General features: G+C 35.2%; 1 protein-coding gene across 7 annotated transcripts in view; it reads left to right on the top strand.

The window, feature by feature from the left end:
- The window catches only part of LOC122569658 (schwannomin-interacting protein 1 homolog), a 36360-nt gene extending 11130 nt beyond the window's left edge, over nt 1-25230 (top strand). For 5 of the 7 annotated variants that reach the window (XM_043731065.1, XM_043731027.1, XM_043731075.1 and 2 more), the window contains 7 exons: nt 1984-2340; nt 4639-5188; nt 6501-6598; nt 15186-15297; nt 16382-16740; nt 17692-17903; nt 19183-25230. In XM_043731065.1, the coding sequence (XP_043587000.1) occupies nt 1984-2340; nt 4639-5188; nt 6501-6598; nt 15186-15297; nt 16382-16740; nt 17692-17903; nt 19183-19363 (1869 nt within the window). In that variant the 3' untranslated portion in view covers nt 19364-25230. The remainder of the gene's footprint in view (nt 1-1983; nt 2341-4638; nt 5189-6500; nt 6599-15185; nt 15298-16381; nt 16741-17691; nt 17904-19182) is intronic. The other 2 variants (XM_043731045.1, XM_043731056.1) reach the window with 2 other exon arrangements.
- The last annotated feature ends 1118 nt before the right edge of the window (nt 25231-26348 follow it).

Below are 26348 nucleotides of genomic sequence, written 5' to 3'. Positions count from 1 at the left end.
ATCTTGCTTATCGTAACATTTACATACATGCTAACTAGATAGTTTGGAGTGTATTAAATTTCGTACAGCTTGGCATATACTAAAAACGTTCATATAAAAAACGTCTCGTTGGAAGATAAGGGTACGTGCAACAACCTTTTGTAGTAACTATTACATACATGTACATAGAGAAGAATTAACAGAAACATGTTTCTGTGTTTTATACGAAAAGAATCAAAGACTGTTGAGCTATTCTTGTACCTAAAAGTACGATTATCAAAATCGTAGTTAAGTTTCAAATATAAGTTGTACCCTTTTGAAAAATGCTAACGAAGCCACAATACGCATACAAGTATCCGCATATGATGTTGATGATATATAAATTGTAAAAATATACGAATGAGTGGCAAATTCACGAATGGGAACAGTATAGATATATTGTATCCTTGTTATATTATTTATCAAAATACTTGACTGACGGCGTTATATTAAAATTAAATACGCGATTTGTCGATGTATCCGTCGGTTTCACATACTAATACTCGAAATTAGAATCTTGTTGTTCCATTTATAATTTAGACCTGAAAACAACGAACTTTCCAAACAACAAGCTGGATATGGGCTTGGACAATTTGGCTACGAACGCCAATTTTATTATTGCATATTAGTTTTTACAAGTCAATTTGATCATTCTATTATAGATAGCTGTAGTAACAATAATATAGAATGAAATAATTTCAGATCCTTTCATACGTAATATCGTAATTAAACTATATTCTGTCAAAGGCAAGTAATTATAAGTGTCAAAATATTTTTCAGCACTTGCGAAATCTTGAGACACATTTTTCAAAAGGGATAAATAGATAAATAAATAAATATATACATATATATTTCACTTATAAGCAGTTCTAACATGTGGGAGTGTTTCGGTTATTAAACGATGCTGTTATTCGTGTTTGTGATAGACAGACGCGAAAATTATAAATAATTTGAAAATGTAGGATTAAAGACGTTCTCAATGGAAAAAATGAAATGCTGAAAGGATTGTAAACTTGATCTTTGCAATTAGAGAATAGTTTTGGAGAAGTTTTGTTGCTTAATCGTATTCTTAATTAGGAACGAGCTTATTTAATGAGAAAGGTATATTTTATAAAAATATTTCTTTGGATAGATAGTTAATAAAATAAACACTTTTGAAATAGAGACTAGACAAAGCTACGAATAATGTATCGAGAAACAACCAAGTAAGCTTAGTTAAACGGAATAAGAAATTCAAAGTTGAAAACCAGAGTCACGGCTAATATTGATTATTAAGCAAATTCACGCGTTTCAAATTTAGCTACAGCTTTCATTTAAACGCCGCCTTTGTTTCAGACTGGTCCAAAATACGTTCAACAGAGGAATTCTTAATTATATTCAAATTCCCTTCGTTTCCAATTACGAGCTTCTTTATACTTTCTCTGCGAATTAAATTTTTCTTTCTCAAAGGTTAACTGTAAGTTTAACTGCATAACTATGAAAAGTCATAACATTAAGTCAGTAACAATGTGAATGTGTCAATCACGTTCAACGACATTCCTTTGCGACTAATACTTGACTAAGACTTAAAAGTGACTGAAATATACCAACGATTGGTTTCCTTCCAACAACGCCAAACACTTTCCTCGTTATTTAATCAGAGATATGCATCTCATCATATGCATATGCATCAGAGCAAATTGCTTTGCTTCATTTCCTGAAAAATGACATTGTTGCAATTTTATCAGTTCTCCTTCATCAATTCGGTTAATACGTACGTGTATATTATCTTATCAATATACATCGTATTTTATTTCCTTTCCATGTATCATCGTAATCATATAGGATGCGTTAGGATCCGTTCGAATGTATTATACTAACCGTCTGTGGTCTGTACGATATACGATCCGATTATATAATGACTATATACAAGTAGTTGGTCGACTTGTTACTGAAGGGTTAAACACGAATCGACTCTGTTTCCAGACTGTAACATCTTTGTACGAGTCGGTGGTGCCGCCATCGGAGAAATGTATAAACTACGTGAAAAGCGTTGAAGACTCTAGAACGGAAGAAAAGATCCTCACGCCGAAATCGGATATCGTGAACAGCGTGGTTGAGGCGGAGACGCATTTGACGGTGCTAGAACCGGAGGAGGCGCTTGCTAACACAGTCGCGGAGGACATTACGGAATTGTCGGAGGCAGTGTTGGAAAAGAATCAGGAACGGGAGATTCCGGTCGAGGTCGAGATCGTCGAACTGACGACTAGCGTCAAGGAGATCCTCCAATTTCCGGAGATCGAGGAAATATCGGACTCGGGCAAGACTAGCGAGGTCGGTGAGGTGGGTTTCCAGCTTTCTGTCATCCATGTACGAACTTTGATATCGAATAAGTTTATTGGTTTATCATACACGTATTAGAATCGAATCGAATCGTGAAATTGTCGAATTGTTTTTAATTGAAGCAACTTCCAAGTAACATTTTTGAAGAATTTATGTGACCCGTAAATACAGACATACATGTAAATACATGTGTGTATTGTTATTATATATATTGTTATTTCGACATTGTGATTATAATTTAAATTCTAATAAACTAATATTGTTTCTATATTAAACGTATCATAAACGCTCATCTGCATAAGTTAAAATTAATTTATAATTCGATAACACACCGCGTAATGGAGCTATATCTCTTAGAAAAATGTTTTAACATTGGTCGTTTAACATCTGCCAGCTTCTCGTAAATCGTATGTCACTTCGGACATTACGTTACGATGTTTATATTACAAGTTCACATTGAATCTCGCAACGATATAGATTAAGAAAAGTGCTTAATCGTCGCAATTTTTCAAAGCGGCGGTGATACTACAGAACGATCACTGTAATACGAACGATTTCTGTTGCGATGAAGCACGAACAATCAAGATTAACGAGAATTCGCTTTATACCGTCTGTGTCACGCTTCTGTCCGTGTATGTGGAAGACTAATAACTGCGCAGCACTGCGCACTGAACACACACGCGTGCAGAACACATCAATGTATTCAACAGACTTCACACTACATTCCTGGTTTTAAAACAGCGTCAGTCGGCATCGACTGGCGACATGTATGTATTATAGTTACACCACTACGTTAATCAGAAATTTCCGCAAACTTTAGGACTAATCAGGCTAATTTCACGAAACCATGTTAAAGCGTTGGTAATATTCTAAGAGGGTGATGAATTTCACGACTATATCGTGCTGTAGAGCATAGGACAAGTTGTGAAATAAACTCGAAATGGAAATCCACTGTTATACAGATTGTTACTTGAAGAAAGAAAAATTATTCGTATGATAGGGAAAATTTGAAAGATTGATAAAACTCGTTTTATCATGAGCATGTTTCAATATCGTATTATTCGTGCAAAATATCATTGTTAATGCCTTTATATCGTCTATTATGTACAGGTATATTATTTTATGTCATCTATATTCCTATCGTGATATTATCTTTGTGTTATATAGTTCCTTGCGACAGTTTGTTGTGATTTTCTGAAGCCATTTCAATTGCGTTGTTTCACACATTCACAAACCACTCCATCGTAACATGAATATGAATTGAATGAATTTTCTATTCTAAACGATAGATTCTAAGCGATATGGGAACTATCTAAATGAAAGATCTCGCGATATTAGAATATAAAATATCATGATAAATATCATAGATGAAACGAAATCATGACTATTTAACCATTATGCACCAATGACAATTAATCAAACTGATTCGTTACAGATTCGTATTACAGATAGAATATTGGCTAATATTGCGGCAAATATCCAATGCATAGAATACTAGAATGCTATTCGATACCACTTTCCAATAAATATTCGACCAATTGATATTCACGAATTAAATTGATATCTACGTTTTCCAATAATTTAATATATTCGCTGTTGATCGTGGGTAAATTCTGAAATAAAAACTACAAAAATGTTTACCAACTGTATCATAATGTATAAACATAATATTGCAATAGATATACGTAGCAGAACTCATCATCAATTTTGTTACAAAAAAAAAAAAAAAAAAAAGAAAAAGAAAAAGAAAACAAAACAGTTCTGCGTAACTAAAATTTATGTAAATTTTAATAAATAAAGCGCTTTAAACGAATCGGGCCACTGGTAATCCAAAGTCAAACTAATCGATTCTACTTTTTACGAATTTCTCAATAAAATTGTGCTGCGTTATATCATATTACATTATGCGATAGTCAATTTTTCAGAAACCAAAGAATCGTGTCCCGCATCTGTTTCTGCGTCGCACACATACACGCACATTGTAAAAGTACGTGCTAAATTAAAATTCAAGTCACATGCAGTGAGGATTTTAAAGAGTACGCTTCTCATGTACAACACGATACGTGTATAACAGTGTACATATTACTAGTGTACTACTAGCGCGCATACTATATGTATATAATATTCTCCATACGATGCACAGCGTTGAATAAAAGAGAAAATTGAAAATTTAACTCGAATCACGTTTACGATAAATACCAAAGGAACTCGTTAAAAATCGAATGAAAAACGTCCGATGCATCCAATCCCATTGTCCGCGAAGCAAAAGGAAGCGGCTAACGAGCATTGTCTTTTCAGACAGAGGATATCGTGGTGGAGCACATCGACCTGATACGCGAGGCAAAGGAGTTGCCTCACCAGGCCCGTTCCAAAATAGGCAACCGTCAGACGGCCACGTCGAGCGGCTCCGCCGACGACGACTCGGAGAGCAATACCGACACTGACAGTTATCCAGAGGAGCAGCCCACCTACACGAAGCTCGAGGAGATTGATCTGCTCTCGAGCATCGGCCGTGATATCGGGGTCGATCTCGAGAAGTACGTGCAACCGGTACCAGACGTGGTCGCTATGGAGGCACTGGATCCTATTCACTCGTCCACGCGATCCTCTGTTCCCACGAGCAATATGACGAAAGACAACATGCAAGATACGAACAAGCTATTGGACCGTGATCTTCCGGAAGCATCGGGCGCGGATACCAAGAAGAAAGAAAAGATGGTCAGGAATCAAGCGAAACGCAGGCAACAGCAGCAACAGCAACAGCAACAGCAACAGTTGCAACAGTTAAGAGCGGCGAACTCACAGAAACGTCCGGACAAGAGAAGAGCTGATGCAGACAATGGACCAGGTATACTTATTATAACGTTATATTATTATATACGTATATAATACATATAATAATATACGTATACGTTATATGTAATAATATCTATATAAATAATATAGATTCTATGATATTAAGTGGTGAAAATTAAATATTTTAGCTTTTCGTCCAAGTATCGTGTTTCTCTCTACACGTATTTTACGATTATATTTTTATAGATGTAGTTCTTTTAAGGGAAGTTTGTTCAAACCATTTTTTACCATCGTGTCTCACATGATAACGTATAATTTTACACATTATATTATACAATGTAGGATTATATTTAACAGATTTTTTCAAACTCAACAATATAATATCGCAGATATTATTTATAATTGCAATACGTAATAGCTTGTGTGTTGCTCCTTTGGCTAGTTTTCAATTACCAATAATTGAAGAAAAAGAGGAATTATTCAAGTAAATATCAAATACGCAACAAAATATGCATATTTCTTTCTTTATCGAAGTTCTTCTTTATCGATGAACAAAGGAAAATACGTATATCAAATGAAATGGAGGAGATTATTTATCAACACTTGTGTTAGTAAATTGATAGCGTTACGATGATAATAAATATCTTTTCTATTAAGTAAAAATCGCGTATTAAGAACAAATAACATTCACTAATAGATCGGATTACTAACCATTTATCGAGCAAATTATCATAGAAGAAAAATTTTCCGCTTATCCCATGGAAATTTTATCGTAGTGTCATTTAAAAGAATAATCGAGCTCTGCTGCTCATTTTTCACGTGTAACGCACAGCAATTCTGCATGATTGGTATTATATAGTATCGAAGTATAGAAGCAGTGTATTATATGTATTATACGTGACACGTTCCTTTCACTGTTGCTCGTTTACGCTTCTTCCTACGTATGCTCTCGCGTACACTTGCCGTGCTTCTTCCCATTTCATAGCAATAAAATAAGATTTATAATACAAAAATTATTAGAAAAAAATAAAAAAAATAAAAACGTTAATTTGCTCTTTTCTTCAATTCAATTTGTGTACATTTGCTCATTTTCGTTCAAACGATCGCTTATCGCGTGATGCATTATATGTATATGTTTCATGTATACGTATACTATATACCATATTATACACATAATATTTCGGTGACAAATGTAGAAAGGTTACGACCATAATAATAAAAGTAGAAATGAAATGATTATGATGGGTGACGAAGAAAATAATAGAGTAAAGGTCTTTATTTTCTATGTTACTCGACTTGCAATAACTTAACATTACATAATTAAGATTGTAACGATATCTCATGCGATCTTCTCTCCATGGAAGGTGGCTTCGACGTCTACAATATCGAGACAGCGATGCCAAAGATCGATCTGGATGCGATCGAATCTCACCTGAGAGCTGCACGCGAAGAAGAACGACGAGTGAGTAAACACCTTTTTACATATGTCTAATTGCACGGTGTCGTGCGTAGCAACGTTTTTGTTACAAGGCCGATTCAAGGGAAACGAGGTATGTTAACGTTGTATTTCTCGAATAATAAATTGTAGTAGAAGGGATAATGGTAGAAAGTAACGAAACGTCGAACGTAAGCGTGCAACTGTTAATACGTACGTTAATTACGATCGCGTAATTTTTGTACGGAAAGGTAAATTCGGCTGGCCAATGTTCTCATAGACAGATGATAATACAGATGGTAAAATTGAATGAACGTTCACGCGACGATATTGAATCGTCAAAGGCCGAGATATACTCATAATCATAAATGTCGACCACTGTAAATAAAACTGCAAAGGATGCGGTAGGCGTACACAAAGATAGATATCGATCTCAGTTTAGGTGCGATATGTTATAAAAATTGTTGCAACTACTGGTTTAGCGAAAAACTGGAAAGTCGCCAGTATATCCCCAATTGCGGAATATTTTCGTTAATTGAAACCATAATGTTTCCACTTGAAAATCAAACAAAATAGAAAACGCAAAAGTTCGTTTAACTAGTTTAATTAACCTAATTATTTCTCAGGAATGGAAAAAAATACAGGTTTTCTCCTTAGCTTTTCTTTTTGTTGGGAAACAAGAGGAATTATGTCGAGTTTAAATGACAATTGGGAAATCCCGTTTAACCTACTTTATCGGTGAAACAGTTAGCGAAGAAAACGAATCCGTGAAAGAGAATGTTTCACTTGCGCGTAGGCTCGATCGGTTGCTTGCAAGAGAGAAAAGAAAATCCGTGTAATTCCGGACAAGGTGTTTCGTGCGAGTAACTTTTTGACCATTGACGCGGAAAATGAGGTCGATGAGGCTTGGGACCTCGTTTCAGGGTCCCGATAGGCAGAGTCTCGTTAAATGCACAGACGATCTATATTCGCCGGCGCGGCGCAATGTCCATTGTATGGAAATGGGGGAGCAGGAAACGGATGCTCGCCACGAAGAGGATCAATGCAACCGTCATGTCGGATAGAGTGTGACACTATTTAGCACGTAAAACCTTCGAGTAGCCTTAACGATGCGTAATAAATTATGAGAGAAAATGAATAATGGGGACGATAAACACATTTTTGAAAAGAATTTATCGCTCATTATGTGCATGTATAAATGTCGTATTACTTTTCGATATTTTATTTTTCTTTTGCGTAGAAAATCAAACAAATCGATGTGTTAGTGCGGCAGAGAATACTTGCGTTAGTTTTGAAAATAAGATTGAAAATATAGAAAATCGGGCAAAATCATTAAAATGTTCCTTTAGTGAAATTAAAAATTTATGTACACGGAACAATTTGAGAAATAGCATTTTTACATAATTACGTGTCGAAGTAACTTAATTTTATATTTCAATTTAAGATTGCACAGTATCGTCTACCTCAAAATTTTCTTTAAACCAGTACTTGAATTCCTATATGTGTCGGTAAATGTTTTCAAAGAAATGAAGCATCGCGTGTTTATTGACGTTAAAGAATGTTTCAGCGTTACATTCGTATAGATATATATTCGTATAGTAAAAAAATAATTACGACTGATTTATCACAAACTAATGCATAGAAAGAGATTTCGTTTTACCCATAAACCAGTTTTGATTAGGTGCAACTAATTCTCTAACATCTTCGGTTCACGTATCATTGCGAATCAAAATCTCAACTGTCCGTAGGTGAAAAGAGTACTCGAGCGTGAGCAGTCAAGCGAAACATTTTGCGTACAATTTGCGAAGGTACATATACCATCTTTAGCAGTGATAATCAAAAGATTTGTTTCGAAGTACCAAACGTTTTACAAATAGAACTGCGATTTTAGAAAAGCAAGTGCGATTATAGAACTAACAAGGAGAAACAATACCTATGAAATACTTATAAAAGCATAATTTAAGGCGTTCGAGAGAAATGTTGAATCATTATTCTCTAAAGTAATTGAAATCGTTAGTAAATAAACTCTTTGCTTGATTAATACTCTATGTCTATTTATTACGTTAAATATTAATAAGAATAACAGAATAGGATAAACAGTAATTCACTTCCTAAATTACTATTGCCATTTATAATTTTTTAAATCAATCAATATCAAACAAAAGAGTTATATCGGGGAATAATCAAATAATAATATCCAATAAGTAATACAATAGCTAATAGAAAATACTATAGAACATATAGCGGTAAAATCATTCAAATTTTAATTATTATACTGAATAGCTGATTTTTTCGAATAATATTCAAACAGCCAACTATTTGCATTGATCATTCGTCGTATCAGAGTCTTAAATTGCTTATTTCGAGCTGTTTTGTCTTACGACGTACAGCTGATGTGTAACTTGCGCTACTAAATCAACCGCCTGTGCTTCTGTACGTAGTTCTCTCTCTCTCTCTCTCTCTCTCTCTCTCTCTCTCTCTCTCTCTCTCTTCTGTTTCCTGTAAAAAGTTGAAACTACTTGCCGAACTTTAAACCGTATAATTGATCAAGAATAAAGACTAAATGTTTCCTTGCTGTAAACGTGAATAAACACGAACACTCGCGCGTCAAATAAGCTAACCACTTTCACCGAACACTATGAAAAGCTAGTTCAACCTCCGTAGACGGTTAATGGCACCATCGGCTTTACCACCTCCTTCGAGTAAACCTTACCGGAAGATCGGTTCGCCGCTCACTTGACTCATTTTATGCCAGTCCCGTGTTGTTCTCGTCTCGCGCGAGTCCAGTCACGTCGTAAAAACTCCAGTATCTTTCCATGTTTTCAATCTATTTTATCACGAGTAAAAAAGCTAGAAAAAATATCTAGTCTCTATGAACGACAATGAACGACAGTGAATGGTGACTCGAGATAAAAGCTTCGTTGGTTGATCGAACAGCTATTTGCCAAACTACGTGAAATTTACTAAACTTTAAATGCATCTAACATCGACAAACAGTGTATTAAGGTTATTTTCACTCGAATCGTCGGCAGTTCGATCTTCTTCCGCATCCGTTACCTGCGAACCGATGTTTCGTTTGCGCTGCGGCTTACTTTATGAGGGTCAAAGGAGAAATTGATATTCTTGGCGTGATAAGTACAACGAAGCTTGAATAACAGTGTCCTCGTGATCTTCTTCGACAATTTGGTTTACTTTAGTGGTGTTGTGTAACTATTAGCGGAAAATTGATTTCATCGTGATTCGTTGTGATCGTTCGTTCTGATCAAAGAATTCCGAAAATCATATAGATCGTACACTTTTTGAAGGTTATGTTGAATATCAGTATTCGCGAGGAAAATAGTTTGGCGATGTTACTAGAGATGGCGTGCAAAATCACTGACATTTGATGATTTATGATTTATGATTTATTACGGTGATTGCAGAATCACGATTATGGTTTGATCTAGCTTTATTCATGACTGTGAACGTGATTCTGTTATCTCGAGTGAATTTGCTCACTTTGATCTGGTAATTCTTCATCTTGATTGTCTGTGATCATTTCTTATAAAATACTTCGATATAGCTTGCACAAAAATATCTACGTATAACGTTAATTTAAAATTACGTTACGTTTCCTTCGTCTATCGTAGATTTACTTTATTTAACATTCGAAAAGAGAGGAATTATTCGTTTCTTTTTTCTTTGCTTCTTTTTCTTCTATCCTATGTCAGTATCTTAAAATTCGGAATTTGTCCATTCGGTTTCAAAATTGTTGATACAAATATCGTTGATAAAAAACATACGGGTTATATGATGCTTGCAAAGAACGGTTATGCTGTTGACCAATCAGAAGCGATTACGAAAAATCGCAAATCACTGTGAAGTACCAGCGTGATCGGTAACGAACGTGATCGAATCACTCTTGATTCACAAGTAGCAGTTCACGTCATCTCTAGATGCTACAATATAGATCGAATCGTCATAAATCGAAAGGCGCGTGTAATTAAATTATACGTTTATTACGTTTCATTTGCATCATAAACACTGTCTCGTATCTAATAGCGTCTTGTTACGTTGTTCGTCTGCCTTTTATTATATATAATCGAAGGCACGCGCCACAGTGTCTGCCGAGGTGAACAAACGCGTTATAGTCGTTTGTGACATCGGTAGGAAGGAAGCCCAACTGTTGGGAACGAGCGAGGATATCAATTGAATTGCAAACTGAATCGCAAGATAGCATCAAATTCTTCTTAAAGAGAAAAGAAAATACCATTTCTGTTTAGTTTTTTAGTAGGTGATAACTTGGTAGGATAGGTAACTTGATTACGATGAGATCCTACATTATATATATATATATATATATATATATATATAATATATTATATATATATATATATATATACATTAGAAGATTAGAAAATTAAAAAGGCAGATTTTTTGTTGATATTGATACTACTAGTAAATAGAGTATTCTTGCACGATATTTCAATATTTTTGTCAACATATTTGAATATAGAGAGAGGACAATGGAAAGACTTTTAGATTCGTTTCTTCTGCATTTAATGTATTTCACCAGACCTACTCCAATCACTTGAAAATCATATTCAAAGGAAATTACATCGTACTCTGAGAATTCCGTGATTTTAAATTCATTGTCCGTTAAGCATTCTTCATCCGCTTTCAATGTCCATAGTTGCTACATTTCATTAACTCTATAACGTTACCTTATTGTTAGACTTTCATTTTTTAAGTAGAGCCAAGACAAAGCTAATCCTTGCTAGAAATGAGAATGACGATGAATAATTTGAGAACAATGTCGACGAAAAATTAGTCTCCGACATAATAATTCCCTCGACGCAATAGGAAAACGAACGATAGAAGAAAGTTTTCACGCTATATCACACGGCGAATAAATGAAAAGAAAGTAACCGATAGATGATATAAGAAAATTGGATTTTTATTCTCGTGCCTTGCGCATATAACGAATAAGAAATCATTCGATGAAGCCATTTATCTATTACTCTCGAGCTGTCCGAATAACTTTCTTCTCGGCATACGAGCAAGAAGAAGAATTTATTGTTGCGCACGATAGCATGTAGACGTAGCACCTATTATAGACATGATGAACGAAGAAATATCAACGGGTCTGTCAAATCTGTCGGCTTCTTCTCCTTCATTAATTAATGTTAACGGTTTTCCAATTCGCCTGTTGAACTCCTTTCGTAATGATACGCGGAGATGAGACTGTGTAAACAGAGTGAAGGAAAAATGCGTATGGTGTTCTTGTGGAGATAAACGGTTGACAAGGAAGAAGCTTGACGGAAAAGCTTAAAACGTGAAAGAACAACCGGAGCAAAATCTTGAAAACATGGGTAGTAGCAACAAGGCAAGAAAACATTATAAAAAGGACTCCCGATTCGTCACGGATCTATACACATTTACATACGATGACTTCGATCTCGTAAGATATACATACATAGCCTTAAATACATTATCAGTTATCAGTCGAAAGAATGGCGACAGATTAAACACGTACGTATATACATGTACGTATCTCTGTTTTGCCGCTTAATGTACTTTAAAATAATGTTTTATAAAATAATATTATAATAATAATGTTAGAATCGTAGAATAGTAAATGTATAATAGCGATGTAATTAACTAGGTAGAAAGTAAAAATATGAATACCGATAAGCAACGAATAAGTAGGTGGTCGATAAGCTGCGGACATTTATGCAAACGCATGATATTTGTATAAAAAAATAAATAAACGAAACGAGGCTTTGATAGTTTGTTTTGTCTCTAGAAATACTAATTGATTTGCATGTGTTACGTGCATTTTTTAAAAGTATAGTTTTATAAACATAAGAATACGTTCGCATATCTTGTAGATACGACGCGTAAAGATTTTGATGGTCGCATTTGTTGCCAATTATTGAAGAAATGGGCCGACCACGTGTTAATCATTAAGTATTAAATATAACTAGGATTATAATTGTTCGTTAAGAAATTGTGAAAAAGTTTTCGGAAATGATTTCATGTCCTATTGGCAGACAGCCTCTTGGTGCAGTTTCTCTACTTATACAGTGGAAGTAAAAAGCAAATCATTCTTATTGTTATTATTGAGAAAACACAAAGCATAGATCGGCTTGAAACGACGAGAAACGGAAAGAACACGGATACTGATCTATTCGTCTTTTAGCGATCTCAAATTTTTCATCGAAAAAAAGGTCTAAACACTAAAATCTGTCATGATAGATATGTCATTGTTGAAAAGGGCTACAGTTCATATACATACATACATATATATATATATATATACATATATATATATATATATATATATATATCGTTTTAGTTATTTATACAGGGTGTCTCTGTGATAGCGACATCTTAGAGGAAAATAAATACAAATGGCTCATGTGTTTCATGCGATACCTTTTGTAAAATAAAAATTAAAATATCCACTAAACTGATAAATAGTTTTCCCACGTGAGTAGGTTAATGTATTGTTGCTGCCATATATATATGATAATATGATTTCATTCAGAAAACAAACTCGACCTTTATATACCTCCATGTATTACTATAATCTACTATATTGTACTACCATAATCCAGTAGGGTATACAAATAAGCCAATAACACGAATAGAAAAATATACCCAACTCCCCCGAAGCTCTTTATCTCTTACCTGAAATATTTTCGCTACAAATAATAATAGACAGGTAAATGAAGGTGTCGATATCAGCTGAAGAATTCTATATGCTGTATTAATACTCTTCTAATGAAATAAACCGTTTAAAATTTAAAGAGGCTAGACAATACAAAATTATAGTACCTAAATTTTCTACTGAATCATAAGATACACCTAAAGGATAAAAATAAAAAATTTCTGATTCCGTGAAATTGCACTCTACTCTGAAGTAGATTTCTTGCTTTCAAATCTAAATATTTTTATATTTATATATATTTGCGATAAAGATTTAAGAGCAACGGATAAGATGTTTTTTATCTATCGATATATATGCCTTCCTTCAAATTGAAGCATTTGGAAAGTAGTTAAAAACGACACCGAGATGTTATTACATACGAGTTATTACTCGTCGTCTAATTTCACGCAAATACAAAAGTTCAAAGCGCTAAAGGAAAAGGAGGAAAGAAAGTTGAGTGTTGCTGAATACATCGAGCATTGCATTATCACTTATTACTCGTCACTATCCTTTTGCTTTGCGCGCGAATCTCTGTCGCCATTCGCACGACTGAATATCATTCTGATCATTTTTATCGGTGGTAGTGAAATGTATCGATTGTTAAATTGAATTGACTTTCATTTCTGGGACATCAGGATGACGATAAAGAGACCGACAAGGAACAGCCAAAGTCGGAAGGAACGACTTTATTGCTACAGAAGCCCGACGAAACAAAAGATCTTGAAAGGGAAGATCTCGTTATGCGATTCGATAGAGTAGTGCGGGGAGAACCGGATGAAACTTTTCAGGTGTGACTTCCGGTGACCTTCCATTCTAAAGAATGCTTCCTTTCTAAATAGTTTTTCCTACTAGTTGTGAAATTTTACTAAAGGGAAACGGTTGGTTCTTAAATTCCGTTACGGTGCAGAATCATCACGATTTACTTTCAATTTCTTGTCAAAGTAAGATTCTATAGTTCGGTTTAATATACATATTTATATCAAATGTAGAAATTTCGTGATGACATATTGCGGCATATTAGATAATTCATTAGAATAATATCTAATCATGGTGGATTTGTAATTCTAATTGACTCATAGTAACAGGGAAAAAGTCGAATTCCAATGGCACCATTTATAGTTAGAATAGAATTTTTAGAGAAATGATATTTTTAAATAGTAAAGATTCGCTATTCCTATATTTTCTATTAGTAATCACGATTGTTTACTATATGTAATTAGATATTAATATTTTTGAATACATTCTAAATTCGAGAATACATTCATTCGTACTAATTTTGAACATTTTTATTTACTACATGATTTATTTTCAAAAATTATTCTTAATTAATCACAAATAATACAATTATTCTTGTGTGAGAGCCAGTTTACTCGAATTTACGTGTAATATACGTAATGTAATTTACGTAATAATAAATTACGTAACCCACGTATTAAAATAAAAATTCTACCGAAACATCATTCTATCGTTACGTTACAAAATATAGGATCAATTACTTATTTAGAATTTAAATGCTTTGAGAGACGTTTGATGTTCCTTATCACGTAAGATCGTTATAAACATCGCCTCTAATAGATATTATAGTTCTACTATTGATCCATTTCCATTCGATTGGCAAACACCAATTACTCTATCCTTACAACTCGTCACTGTGTAAAAATCATAAAGAAAAGTACAATAAACGGATAATCTATCGACAGCATCCCTTTTCCTTTCCAATTAATGACATATTATACGTAGTATAATGTCTAATGTCTAATGTACAGTATACGTTAGAGAAGTTAAATACCGTCAATGTCGTTAATAATTTCACTCTCACGCATAGGCGCAGTTTCGACAAAAGCAATTAGGAAGAATTAAAGCATGAAGGCGGTTTTCTACCACCCTGGTGTTCGCATCTTAGATTTCTCTGTTTGTTCACAGCGGCGAAACGATCGCGAAGAGATACGAAGGAGATTGGCAATGGGTCCAGACGCTGAAGACCTGCGCGCTGAACGCGGAAGAAAACCGAGTCTCCAGTCGCGGCTTCAAAGTGGTCCGTATCACTTGAACATTTCGCAAGAAGCGTATCTTGTTAGTCGCATTTTTCGTGGAAAAGCATCGATTTATATCCATAGATTATTTATAGTTATAGTGGCATTATTGATCGAATAACCGCAATGATATATGATTATTGGTTTAATGTTTGGTTTTCAACTTTATTATGGATATGTATCGCGTGCGTGGCGTGGAGTGCGGACTCTGGCGATATCTGAAAGATTCAAGTTAGAATAAAATTATGTTTATTTATAAAAGTAAATAATTTTTCGAGGCATGGAGACCCTTTGTTTGAAAACGCTACACCATCTCGAACGAATGGTAATCGGCTGTGAATTGTTATGCAATATAACATAGAGATTTTGTTTATTGAGAAATTAAGGCAAGCTTAAGGACAGTGATAACGCCGATTTTATATGTATATACATATATATCTTGCTTGTACCTTTCTTTTTATTGATTAATATGGCAATAATGGAAGGCTAAATTCAACGCTTTAGATAAATCTTACAAATATCTTACTGTTTCGAAATAATTTTGAGAGTAGGTTCTAGTAGAATTAAGAAAATTAATTAGTAGTAATTAGTATCAACTGAAATATGTTCGACTGTATTTCGATCAAGAATATTGCTTCTTCTTACAAAATTTATCAATTAAATAATACGTAATAGATTCGTCGTATGATTGAAATTGCTATACTTGAGCCCGAGAGATTTAGGTATAGAGCGATTTTCCCTCGCTATTATTTATCTTCGTTATAAAATAAAAGATCAGCGTTGCGAAAAGATAAATAAAATAAAAGCCAATTAATCTCTATCATAGATAATTATAATGGCAACCTACGTAAGATGTTCTCGCGTTACATACTTCTTCGGTTGAAAACAAGTCTGTAACCAGCAAAACTTGGTTCGTGTAGCATCTTGATTGGAAAACAAAAACTCAAAAGTACAAAATTAGGTAAAATAAAGACAAATTAATATCTTCGAAGATAATCTATCCTATATACAGAGGCACATAAGCGTGTACAATTTCATTTTACAATTACAACATTTTACATTTACAAAATCAATTGCTTTCCTCAGGGATGAATCTGCAGATCTGCTTCATGAACGAAACACCTTCGGACACGGAGTCTCCGTGTTCAGAGAACGATGCATCCCCTGGATCCACGCCGAGCCCACTGAACTCGAAGCAACAACAGAAACAACAAATGCCAGTCAGACCTCAAGTGCTGAGCCTTCCACCTTTGAGACTGGACAGTGGTTTGAATTCAGCACCGATCGACGAGGCCGACTTCTTCGCCAGACAGGCCAGATTGCAAACCGAGGCACGGATGGCCCTGGCACAGGCCAAAGAAATGGCACATATGCAGATGGAAGTGGAGAGGCAAAGGCTAAAACAAAGTCCCATCACCGAGATGGTGCGATCTAGCCTCGAAAAAGTGAGTTTTATCAAATAATTTCACATTGCTAAATATGGTTCAAGCTTTTACCATCTAATCGTGCTTTCCTTTCCGCGAGTTTCCTAGTTTCAAGAAAAATATCTTTAATTCGGATTCATAAATATCTTTAATTCGATCAAACAAAGGATATTGATCAAATTAAAGATTAGATTTACAGTGAGCTCGTCAATTAGCTGTTGCCTCGATGATTTCGATGATTTTTAAATGTGTCATAGAAATTGACATCTTCAACGAGTCTTTCCTCTCACGAAAATATCGGACTTTTCTTAGCTTCCGAGATATTTGTGGTTATTGGATCGAAAATGATCCTTAGAGAGAAGATTAAGAAAGATTAACGTTCGTATCGTTGTACTCTGGCCATTCTTTGAATCTGGGAACCGTATGTTGTGCTATGTCGAATCGCTACTCAATCAGGCTCGCTTTTACGACCATTGTTTAAGAACGGATGCTCTCGAGCTGGACATAACTGGTACAACTTCTGAACAAGACAAAGACCAGAAACACACCAACCTAACCCCCCCCCCCGCCCTCCAGTAAAGTCTGCCTCTTAATCTCTCCTATTTTTTTCTCCTTCCAAAGAACTCCGTATCGTATTCTACTTTAAACGTGTATGTTAATATTAAAACTATCCGATTCTTCGATCTGTATCCTGGAATCTAATAATATCATGAAATTAAGCATTAATCGAGGCATTAATTATCCCGTGATAGCGACCAAAACTAAAACTATATATAAAACTTCCTATTGAACAAACAGAGGTGTTCCCCAACTTGCGTTTTCAAAAAGATGCTAACATACGAAGAACAAAGTGTGGAAAACAATTAGATCTATGTGTCGTTATTTTTACTGCTATAAAACATCGAAAGGATAACTGGAATATAATATTTTGCGTTAAAAAGAATAAAAAGGTCTGTTCGTTATTAATCTTAGGTTGGCGTTCAGCTGGGCGAGGATAGGCGCAGATTATCTCGAGTACTTTTAACGGAGCTAAATGTCGCGCAACTTCAAGTAGTCGCGAACGATTTGCATGCAAGAATCGCTGCTTTGAACGAGGCTCTGGTCGAAGGACTTTTGAGAAGAGACGACTTACACATGGAACAAGATTCGATGCTCGTCGACGTCGAAGATCTCACTCGATATCTGTAAGTTCTTCGTTTACACTTTATACGATTCTAACTCGCTCTCCTTTTTCTATTACGCCTTGCTCTACGCCTTGTTCTACGCCTTGTTCTACGCCTTCCTTATTCCTTCCTTCGTCCTTTCAAGCCACGATTATACAAAAGAGCGATAAACGGTAAGCAGTAAGCAATAAGGAATAAAAACGATAAGCTGCTGTACGTGGCCTTTATTTTTCGCGTACCACTCGTATATCTATATGAATAGAGTCACGTACCATCGATTAAAATTAAGATAAATGTATAGTGCGCGACACGCGTATGTTACGCTTCAGCAATGTTAGAACATGCTACGAATTTAATTGATTTATGACGCGTAAAAAGAATTGGAAAGCATTGAAAAAATTTTAAAAAATTTTTTAAAATACCTGCTAATGAATGAGGTAAATGACGCTGCAAGTTTGAAAGAAGCGATCGATATAATGGATCGACAAGGGTTCGACACAACATAGGTCTTTAAGGTCGCAGCTTTAGATTCGGCTCGATGATTATCTTAGTTCGGAATTGTTTCTTTATCGACACCATGACAGAATATTCGCTTTCACGCGAGTAAGTGGTAGAAAATGCAAGTAAAAACTTGCCGGGAGCCGCTCCTTCTTGCCTTTGGCCAAAATTCAGCTGGCCGAAACGTTGTGAATTCGATTTTTGAGCCTCGTTCGCAAGACAGCTCTGTTAAAGATTCTTCCTCGTCGTTAGAGTTTCGGGGAGAGTATCCGTGAATGGATTTTTTATCCAGATATGGTCGGTATAATCTTTGAAATATACTCGAAAAGTTTCGCCGAGTATTTGGCGATACTCTGCCATGATATCACTGCCAATTCCTATCGACGAGACGGTCGTTATTAACTTTCACGTGCATAGGAAATAGGCCATACAACAAATGCTTCGTCATTCCTTTATTATGTTAATTGTTATTGTAGTAAATACCCGAGCGACAAATAAATACAGTAGTATAGTATCTAACGACGAATGCGAAGGACTATCTTGATATCGAATCTTTAACAGCTGAAGCGCAGTGTAGGCCGATTTTATGGCTGGATAATCGTAAAGATTGCGGAAATGAGTCTATGATGGGTAAAAAATAAATGTATGAAGTAGGACGTAGCCACTTGTGTATGATTTTGCCGCTTATCGCTCGTCGCTCTCTGTATAATCACGGCCATAGATGTTTCTTTAACGATAGTAGCGTTTTCCGGGCAAGCTATGACGAACGTTATATTTTCCGGCCTGTCGCGTTAATAAACAGCTTCTGCTGCGTTCACATGCACAGAGGTGCCAAGCAGGAGTCACTGAAGAAAAAGCAGAACGCGAGGGAGCAACAAACAACGAGCAGAAGTCATCATCAACAAGTAAACGCAGGGCAGAACAAGTCGTCGATGAAGCCAAAGCTTACGCACCGCGGTCTAGTCTCGTTGGTAAGAAAATAATGCCTCGCCACGAGACTGCGTAGTCTCGTTGGTAATTAAGCGGGAATTAAGGAATTACTATTTATCTGGTACATAGCACAACATCCGGAGAACACGAATACGTTAGATTAGATCTGCTCGATTCGACGTTCGAGCTCTAGCTCGAGAATCATACTGATCTGGACGAGATGCGATATGAATTGCGCCGCGTTCGGCGGACAAACGAAATTCCGTTTGCGATTCCGATGTCGATGCTCGGATTCCCTCTTCCATTTGGAAGAGCAACCAGAAATTGTATTACGAAGAGAAAGAGAAATGTATGTTTCGAGGCAACGGTAGAAAAACGAGTAGTTTTCTCTTATCGCGCGGGAAAAGAAGTTATAGCAAAGCAAATACAATCGTTTTCTTCTTCCTTAATGGAGATTCAAAGATATACCGTAGTACGTATCGCAACGAAGAATCCTCTTTTTCCCTGTTTGATAAATGTGTTTTAGACAGGGAAGAAGGGCATCTTTTTCCAAAGTTTTTACAGCTTTGCCGTTATCAGCATAAAAACTAGAGTAATATGTAAATACGTACACCTCCGTTCGTAATTATATATACCTATGTACATATTAAGACATTTACGGATAATAAGGTAAATCCAAAGAATTATTAGAAAACTATCTTTTTCTCATCCATGCATGCCACGCATGCATTTCTTCAATCGTTACCTAAACTTTAATCGATTCCAATATTTATATTATTATTCCTTTTATCATTGTTATTTGTTGTTATTTGATTGTACGCGTTATCGGTAATTCCATAAACCGGATTTAGAATTTGACAAACTTCCCTGTATTATCTACTTGATCGTCTCAAATTTGTTCAATCGGTGATTCATCGAGACCAACATATCGCTTCTTGACACTAGCGACCTATCACACAACTTGGAAAATAAAAATTAGTTTGTAACTTCAATGTTCATCAATTTGTACTATGTCGTATACACGTTACGCACATACATAACGTATTACGTTTTCATAATACGATGTATTTACGTATTTCTGTACGATAGTTTCGTAAGACCTCGTTATTTCTATTCGATGCTGTTACAACGTGACTAAACTAAATTTTTACTCTTCGGGCTATTCTTTTTACTTTGTCTAAATTTGCTTAATTCTGGCGTGACAAATTGAGATAGAGATGTATACCGTTTCACGCGATAGAATTTATTACGAATAAAAACAAAAATTAATTTTCTTTTTTTTTTTTCTTTTTTTTTCGTTCCACTATCTGCGTCGATAAGCGATATGGTAATTCGTCGTATATTGAAATGTCGAACATTTCCAAATAATTTCATAACTTTCTCATATGTTTTGTAGCACGCAATGTCTTATTGTGTAACGTTTGATTCTTTATCTTTCACGAATACGCAATACTGATCGATTAATCATTTCCTTGACTAATTGACTAATTGAATTATCGTGTTTTATACGAAGTCATTAGGTATTCTAATATTTATGAACGGGGATACATGTACGTGCATATAACATACATAGGCAGAAAAAATAGCAACGAGCAACAAATTCCCTTAGTTAATCCACCTATCTTATGTTCGATGCAGACAAACGATACATTACACGTAGTTGCAATCGCATTCTGTGCGATTCGACAGCTTCGTACATACATACACGTATGTTTTCAATGTCTTTTCAATGTGGTTTCAATGTAGTTTCAATGGTGGCTGAATTCTCAACCCATGAATCGCGACTTTTTACAAAAGTACAAATTGTCTTTTGCAGGGCTTCTTCCAGCGTGATTATCTTTACTTTTATGAAACTTGCTTCTAGAAACACACAATTCGCCACAATGATTTTCAGAGTATTTCAGATTTATCGTAAGTACGGGTTCTATCAGTGATTGTAAACAATGATATTTATTATATTATTATCATTATTATCATTATTATCATTATTGTCATTATTACATATATTATTATGGCATGCTCGATCATAATTGATCATGAGTCGTGTTCTGAATTGATTCTACAACGGGCAATCCGTCAATATGCCATTCTCTGTTTTCTAGCTCCTGTCTGTTGCATATAGCATTTGTTTTGTAAATTATCCAACTCCCTGGCCTTACTATTGTCCGTTCCTATCTTCTTGCTAGCGTCATTTAATCTCCTGGTAATCACTAGTGGCAATTTGGTATTTAGGTAGTTGGCTTTTGCTATTTTTGTTGTATTTTTGATACATACGTGGGTAAATTGTCTTTGCGGAAGAGTTTCTCTAGTGCTTGTTACTAATTACTTGGCTTAATTCGGCTGCTGTTGCTGAGTTCCATTAATTCCATATCCACGGTTATCCAGTTTGCTTTTCTTTATTTCAGCGAACCAGTTTCTTTTCGAGTCTCGGTGTTTCTCTGTCCCATTTTTTCGGCAATTCTTCAAATATCTACTTCTAGGTACCCTATGTTCATCCATGTTCGTTAGTTTTGTCCAGTGGTTGTTTAACGTTTCTCGCCTCTTTTCAACGTTTGACGCTCCAAGTACATTCTTCCAGTTCCTAACCTCAACATACCTGAGATGCATCCTGATGTGCTACGAGATACATTTGACACGATTTTCAGGAGACTCGATTGCACTCGTTCCATTTTCGTATTCATTTCATATTTCACATAGCTTTACTACCGTGTCCCAGCTATTATATTTTGTCGTTACTAATGGTTTCCAGATCGTGCCTGCTGCGACTATTGCCCGAGTTGTAAAATGTTTTATTGCCGTATGTAACGTGGCTGACTTTGAGAATGATACTCTTACATAGGTGTATAGACGTCTACTTCTTCTACGTTTTGGCCTTCGTATTTCGTTTTTCTGCTTCCTACTTTTCCATTTGTTCTTCTGAATACTAATATTTTAGTTTTCTCCTCGTTCACTTCGAAACTGTTTTCTCTAAAATAGTTCCGTAGTGTGTGTTTCCATTTTTTCTTCGCACAACTTGTGTCCACTATTGATGAGGTATTTGTCGATGTCGGATAACATAAGGATATTTATTACATTGCCCCGTGAAAAATGTCCTTTTATGCAAACGTGACGAGGAAACCTCACATGTACTTATATCGTATAAAGAATTTGGCACTTTTCATGATTTATAATAATTATTCATTCTCATTCTTTTGTAGCAGATAACAAAATTCGAAAAGTATTATTCACCAATGTGGCGAAAGCATAATTCGACGCACGGAGAATAATTCGTTTAATGTTAAATAGCATCAAATTATAACAAAGAATGGTTTTTAAAAATTTGTTAACGCACGTTTTGTGAAAACTCTCATTCTCTCGCTTTTCTATTCACTATTCTATTTCACTAGCTTAATCTTACGTAATTTATAATCATTTGTATCCATGTATAAAATTGCCGAGTCGCACAGCGTCATAAGTACAAAATCACAATGAGCGCGACGTTTCATCGCTCGTTTGCATCGGAGTTTGATCGCCCTGGATCGAAACGGATGAAATTGGATCCCCGGTTGGATAACCGGTACATCCCTCCTTTTCTACTCTGGTTAAAACTTGCGGCCATGCATGCACGTGTTTGCCGAATGTATCGCCTTTATATATACATACATGTAATAGCGTTTTAAACGATAGGCAGATCTCTTCTCTGTGTTATAAATAAAGGACACGGGCCAGCCAGCTGCGAAGGCTGGAATAGGCGAATATTTGCTACATACGACCTTCGTCACTAACGTCATCGCTACACGTACGATGAAACACTGATTTTTTGTTCTCCGCAGTCGAGGATATTTCTTTCTCTCACGGCGTCTTCCAATCCCTTAAATCGACTCAACCAACCGACTATTTCATTAACGAATTGATAGCGTTTTCTGGCGTTTACGGCGGAGATCGTGATAGAACGATGACGATAAATGTGGTCCTTTGAAACTGAATTCTTGCTGCACTACAATCGATTCACCGAAATCTTACGGTAGAAAAAGATCTTTGTTTTATAATATTTAATTGTTTGAAGATTCGAAGCGTTGCCTCGTTTGTGCTATTGGCGTAAACACGGATAGAACATGGACGAGGGAATTGGTAGAAAGAAGCGCGACAAACTTGGAGAATCGTCATCCGACGGTATTGGATATCGTACAACTTTCGGTGAGTTTGTTGTACCTGAGAAAGATATTCTTGTTTTTCAGCTGTACCGTTCATCAAAGATGCGTAAAATAGGAGCACGATCGTAAACGCTAACAACATTCAGGCGATTGATTCACATTCAGTTCAGCTAAACCCGAGATTCGGTTCTTCTGTATACGAAATTATTGATAAAGCGTACATCGTAAATTTACTTGGTAAGAAAAGACGAAACGCGAATGGTGTTAGCCGAGCATTGTTAATTGTCACACATGCGAATACACATACGTATGTATATATGATCGCAATGTTTGAGAAATTTAAGGTCAAATTTAAGGTGCAATAATAATATGTAGAAGGAAAGGCAACAGAGAAGCAAGTACGCATCCTACAAACGATATTTTTTTTCTGGAATCGCAAGAGCATACGGGGTATACATATGCATGTACGTATGTACATGTCATCATAAAACGTTTAACTTTTAATTGGTACATGTAACGTTAAATCGTTAAAACATCGACCCATAAGAGAGTTAGATCAAGTTATTTTATTCTTAAGTATTTCATACGGATTTATATCCTGTGTTTCACGTTAATATTCGGGCATCCTCTAAAGTGGAATAACTTTTTTTCAAAATTGGACCAAACAACTTGAGTTTTTTCACGAGCAAAAAGGATCGGTTTACCGCATGAAGGATCGGTGAAAACAATTTTGAAAAAAATTGCTATTGATCGGAATCGCGAAGAATATATTCGTTGTAACGGCAACTTTTTGCCATATTTTTTTATTTATCTGAGCCTGTAGCGGAAGTTGCGTAGGTAAGAAGTATACGTTTCGTAGAATCGTGTCAGTTATGCGTACTGAAAAATTCATGGAGATCGACAATGATGAAAATCACAGTTTTTTCACAACTTTCCGCCTCTAACTGTAATAAATCGAAAGATTCTTACATCGTTTCGACATCTTTCGCTTGTGTCTCGCCAAACGGCTAAAAAAGTTAATAAAGTTACAGGGTGCCCGTATTAACGCATGCTCGATATTAACGTAGCCGTCTGTAAGCAAAAATGAGATAACCTTAAAATTTCTGTCGTCGCTTATGAACCAATTCTATCAGGTGAACATTAATGATACTTAAATCAACAATAATTTCTTTTGATTTTCTTCCATTCTCTAATGTTTTTGTCATAATTTATTACTTTACTCGTGTTCGATAGATTGAAATGAATTTTGAATCAAAAGCATGCACAAATAAAAACTATAGTAGATAATTGATATTACGTCAAAATCGGAACGAGTGGCTCTCATTTCCTTATCTTTTAATTCATTTGCAAGTCATAAACGTTATATATATATATATATATATATCGTGCGAAAGAAGTAGCTACAAACATATGTACATACATATACGAGTACGTAATGATAATTTTGTAAAAAAAAAATCTCTGAAAACATCGAAAATAGCATTTACAATACAAATATTTTACCTATATCTAAAGGTAAATTCGTGAGCGTACATGGGAAATAGCTGAGTACGTATGTATTTGCAAGTGCATTGAATCGAGGCACTATCGATGCTTATTTAAACGTATTTCAGAGATTTAATTACCTTTAATCTCGCGCAAGTCACGACGTATCTCAAATATAATAATTTAAAATCTATTATTACTATTATTATTATTATTATTATTATTATTATTATTATTATTATTATTATTAGTATTAGTATTATTATTATTATTGTTATTATTATTATCACCATCACCATCACCATCATCATCATCATCATCGTCATCGTCATTAGCGTTATCATTATTAAAGAATTATTATTATTGGTATTATCATTATTAGATTAAATGTAATTTATTATTATTAAATACAATATAAATATTCCTGGTCAACCTGTCGATGTTTAAAACGTCCTCGTGGAGACTTTCACCAGACTTTTCTTAATCGCTTTGTATGTCGTGACGTTGCATAGAACAAAGAAAATGGTAAAAACTGGTGGACGGAATCCAATGACCTTGAAAAAGATGAAATAGCGCGCAAGCTATTAAACTCCGTATCAGGATAGCACACTTTTTTTAAACCTTTTCTTTGTATTGTCCGATGGTAGTCGACGAATAGAGCCGAGACATAACAGTTTGGAGCTCTTGCGATTAGTCTACCGTATGGCTTAATCTATCTTATGCATGAGAGACAAACGCTTTAAAGCGTTTATCTTTGTTGATATGTTGTATGATCTTTGTGGTGTGGTTGCGATATTGATCGGGCTGTATGCATACGTAAATGTTTTTCCGGTCGACGGAAAGCGATCGTTTTTATTGTCAACCATTATGTAAAATGATATTTGCCAGATCGATTCGTCCATTGATGATAACTTTTGAACTGGCATATTCCTAAACTCGATACCATTATATTCGCTACATTCGTTCGTCTCTATTCGCATCGAGTGCGATTAGAAAATACAGAAACTGTTTAAAAAATAGGTGGTGCTCGGAAACGAATTTTATCCCCCTTTTATTGTTTTTCTCGTTATATACGCGACACAACGTATTGAATATAAAAAACGATTGGGAATTTTTGAATTTTCAATTTTGAGAGAAGTCAAAAACCATAAAAGTATTACACATCGGCAGGTTCGGCGTATTTCCTCGTGACATACTGATAAAGTAAGCATACGATATGAAAAAAAAATAAAAACTGAATAATTATGTTTGATATTTTGATCGATCAAAATCCTCGATTGCTAGTCGAGTTTTTAAGTGATGACGATCATATTCATCACAAATAATATTATTACGCTAAAGGCATAACAATTTTTCTCAGGCCATTTGTCAAAAGCATTTTAAAGAATGCTTCTTTGTCCATTCATAGGAAATACTTACT

The sequence above is a fragment of the Bombus pyrosoma genome, linkage group LG1 (assembly GCF_014825855.1).
Source record: "Bombus pyrosoma isolate SC7728 linkage group LG1, ASM1482585v1, whole genome shotgun sequence".
NCBI classification, from domain to species: domain Eukaryota; kingdom Metazoa; phylum Arthropoda; class Insecta; order Hymenoptera; family Apidae; genus Bombus; species Bombus pyrosoma.
The sequence above is the reverse complement of the archived record's forward strand: the minus strand, read 5'-3'. Positions and strand labels throughout refer to the sequence as shown.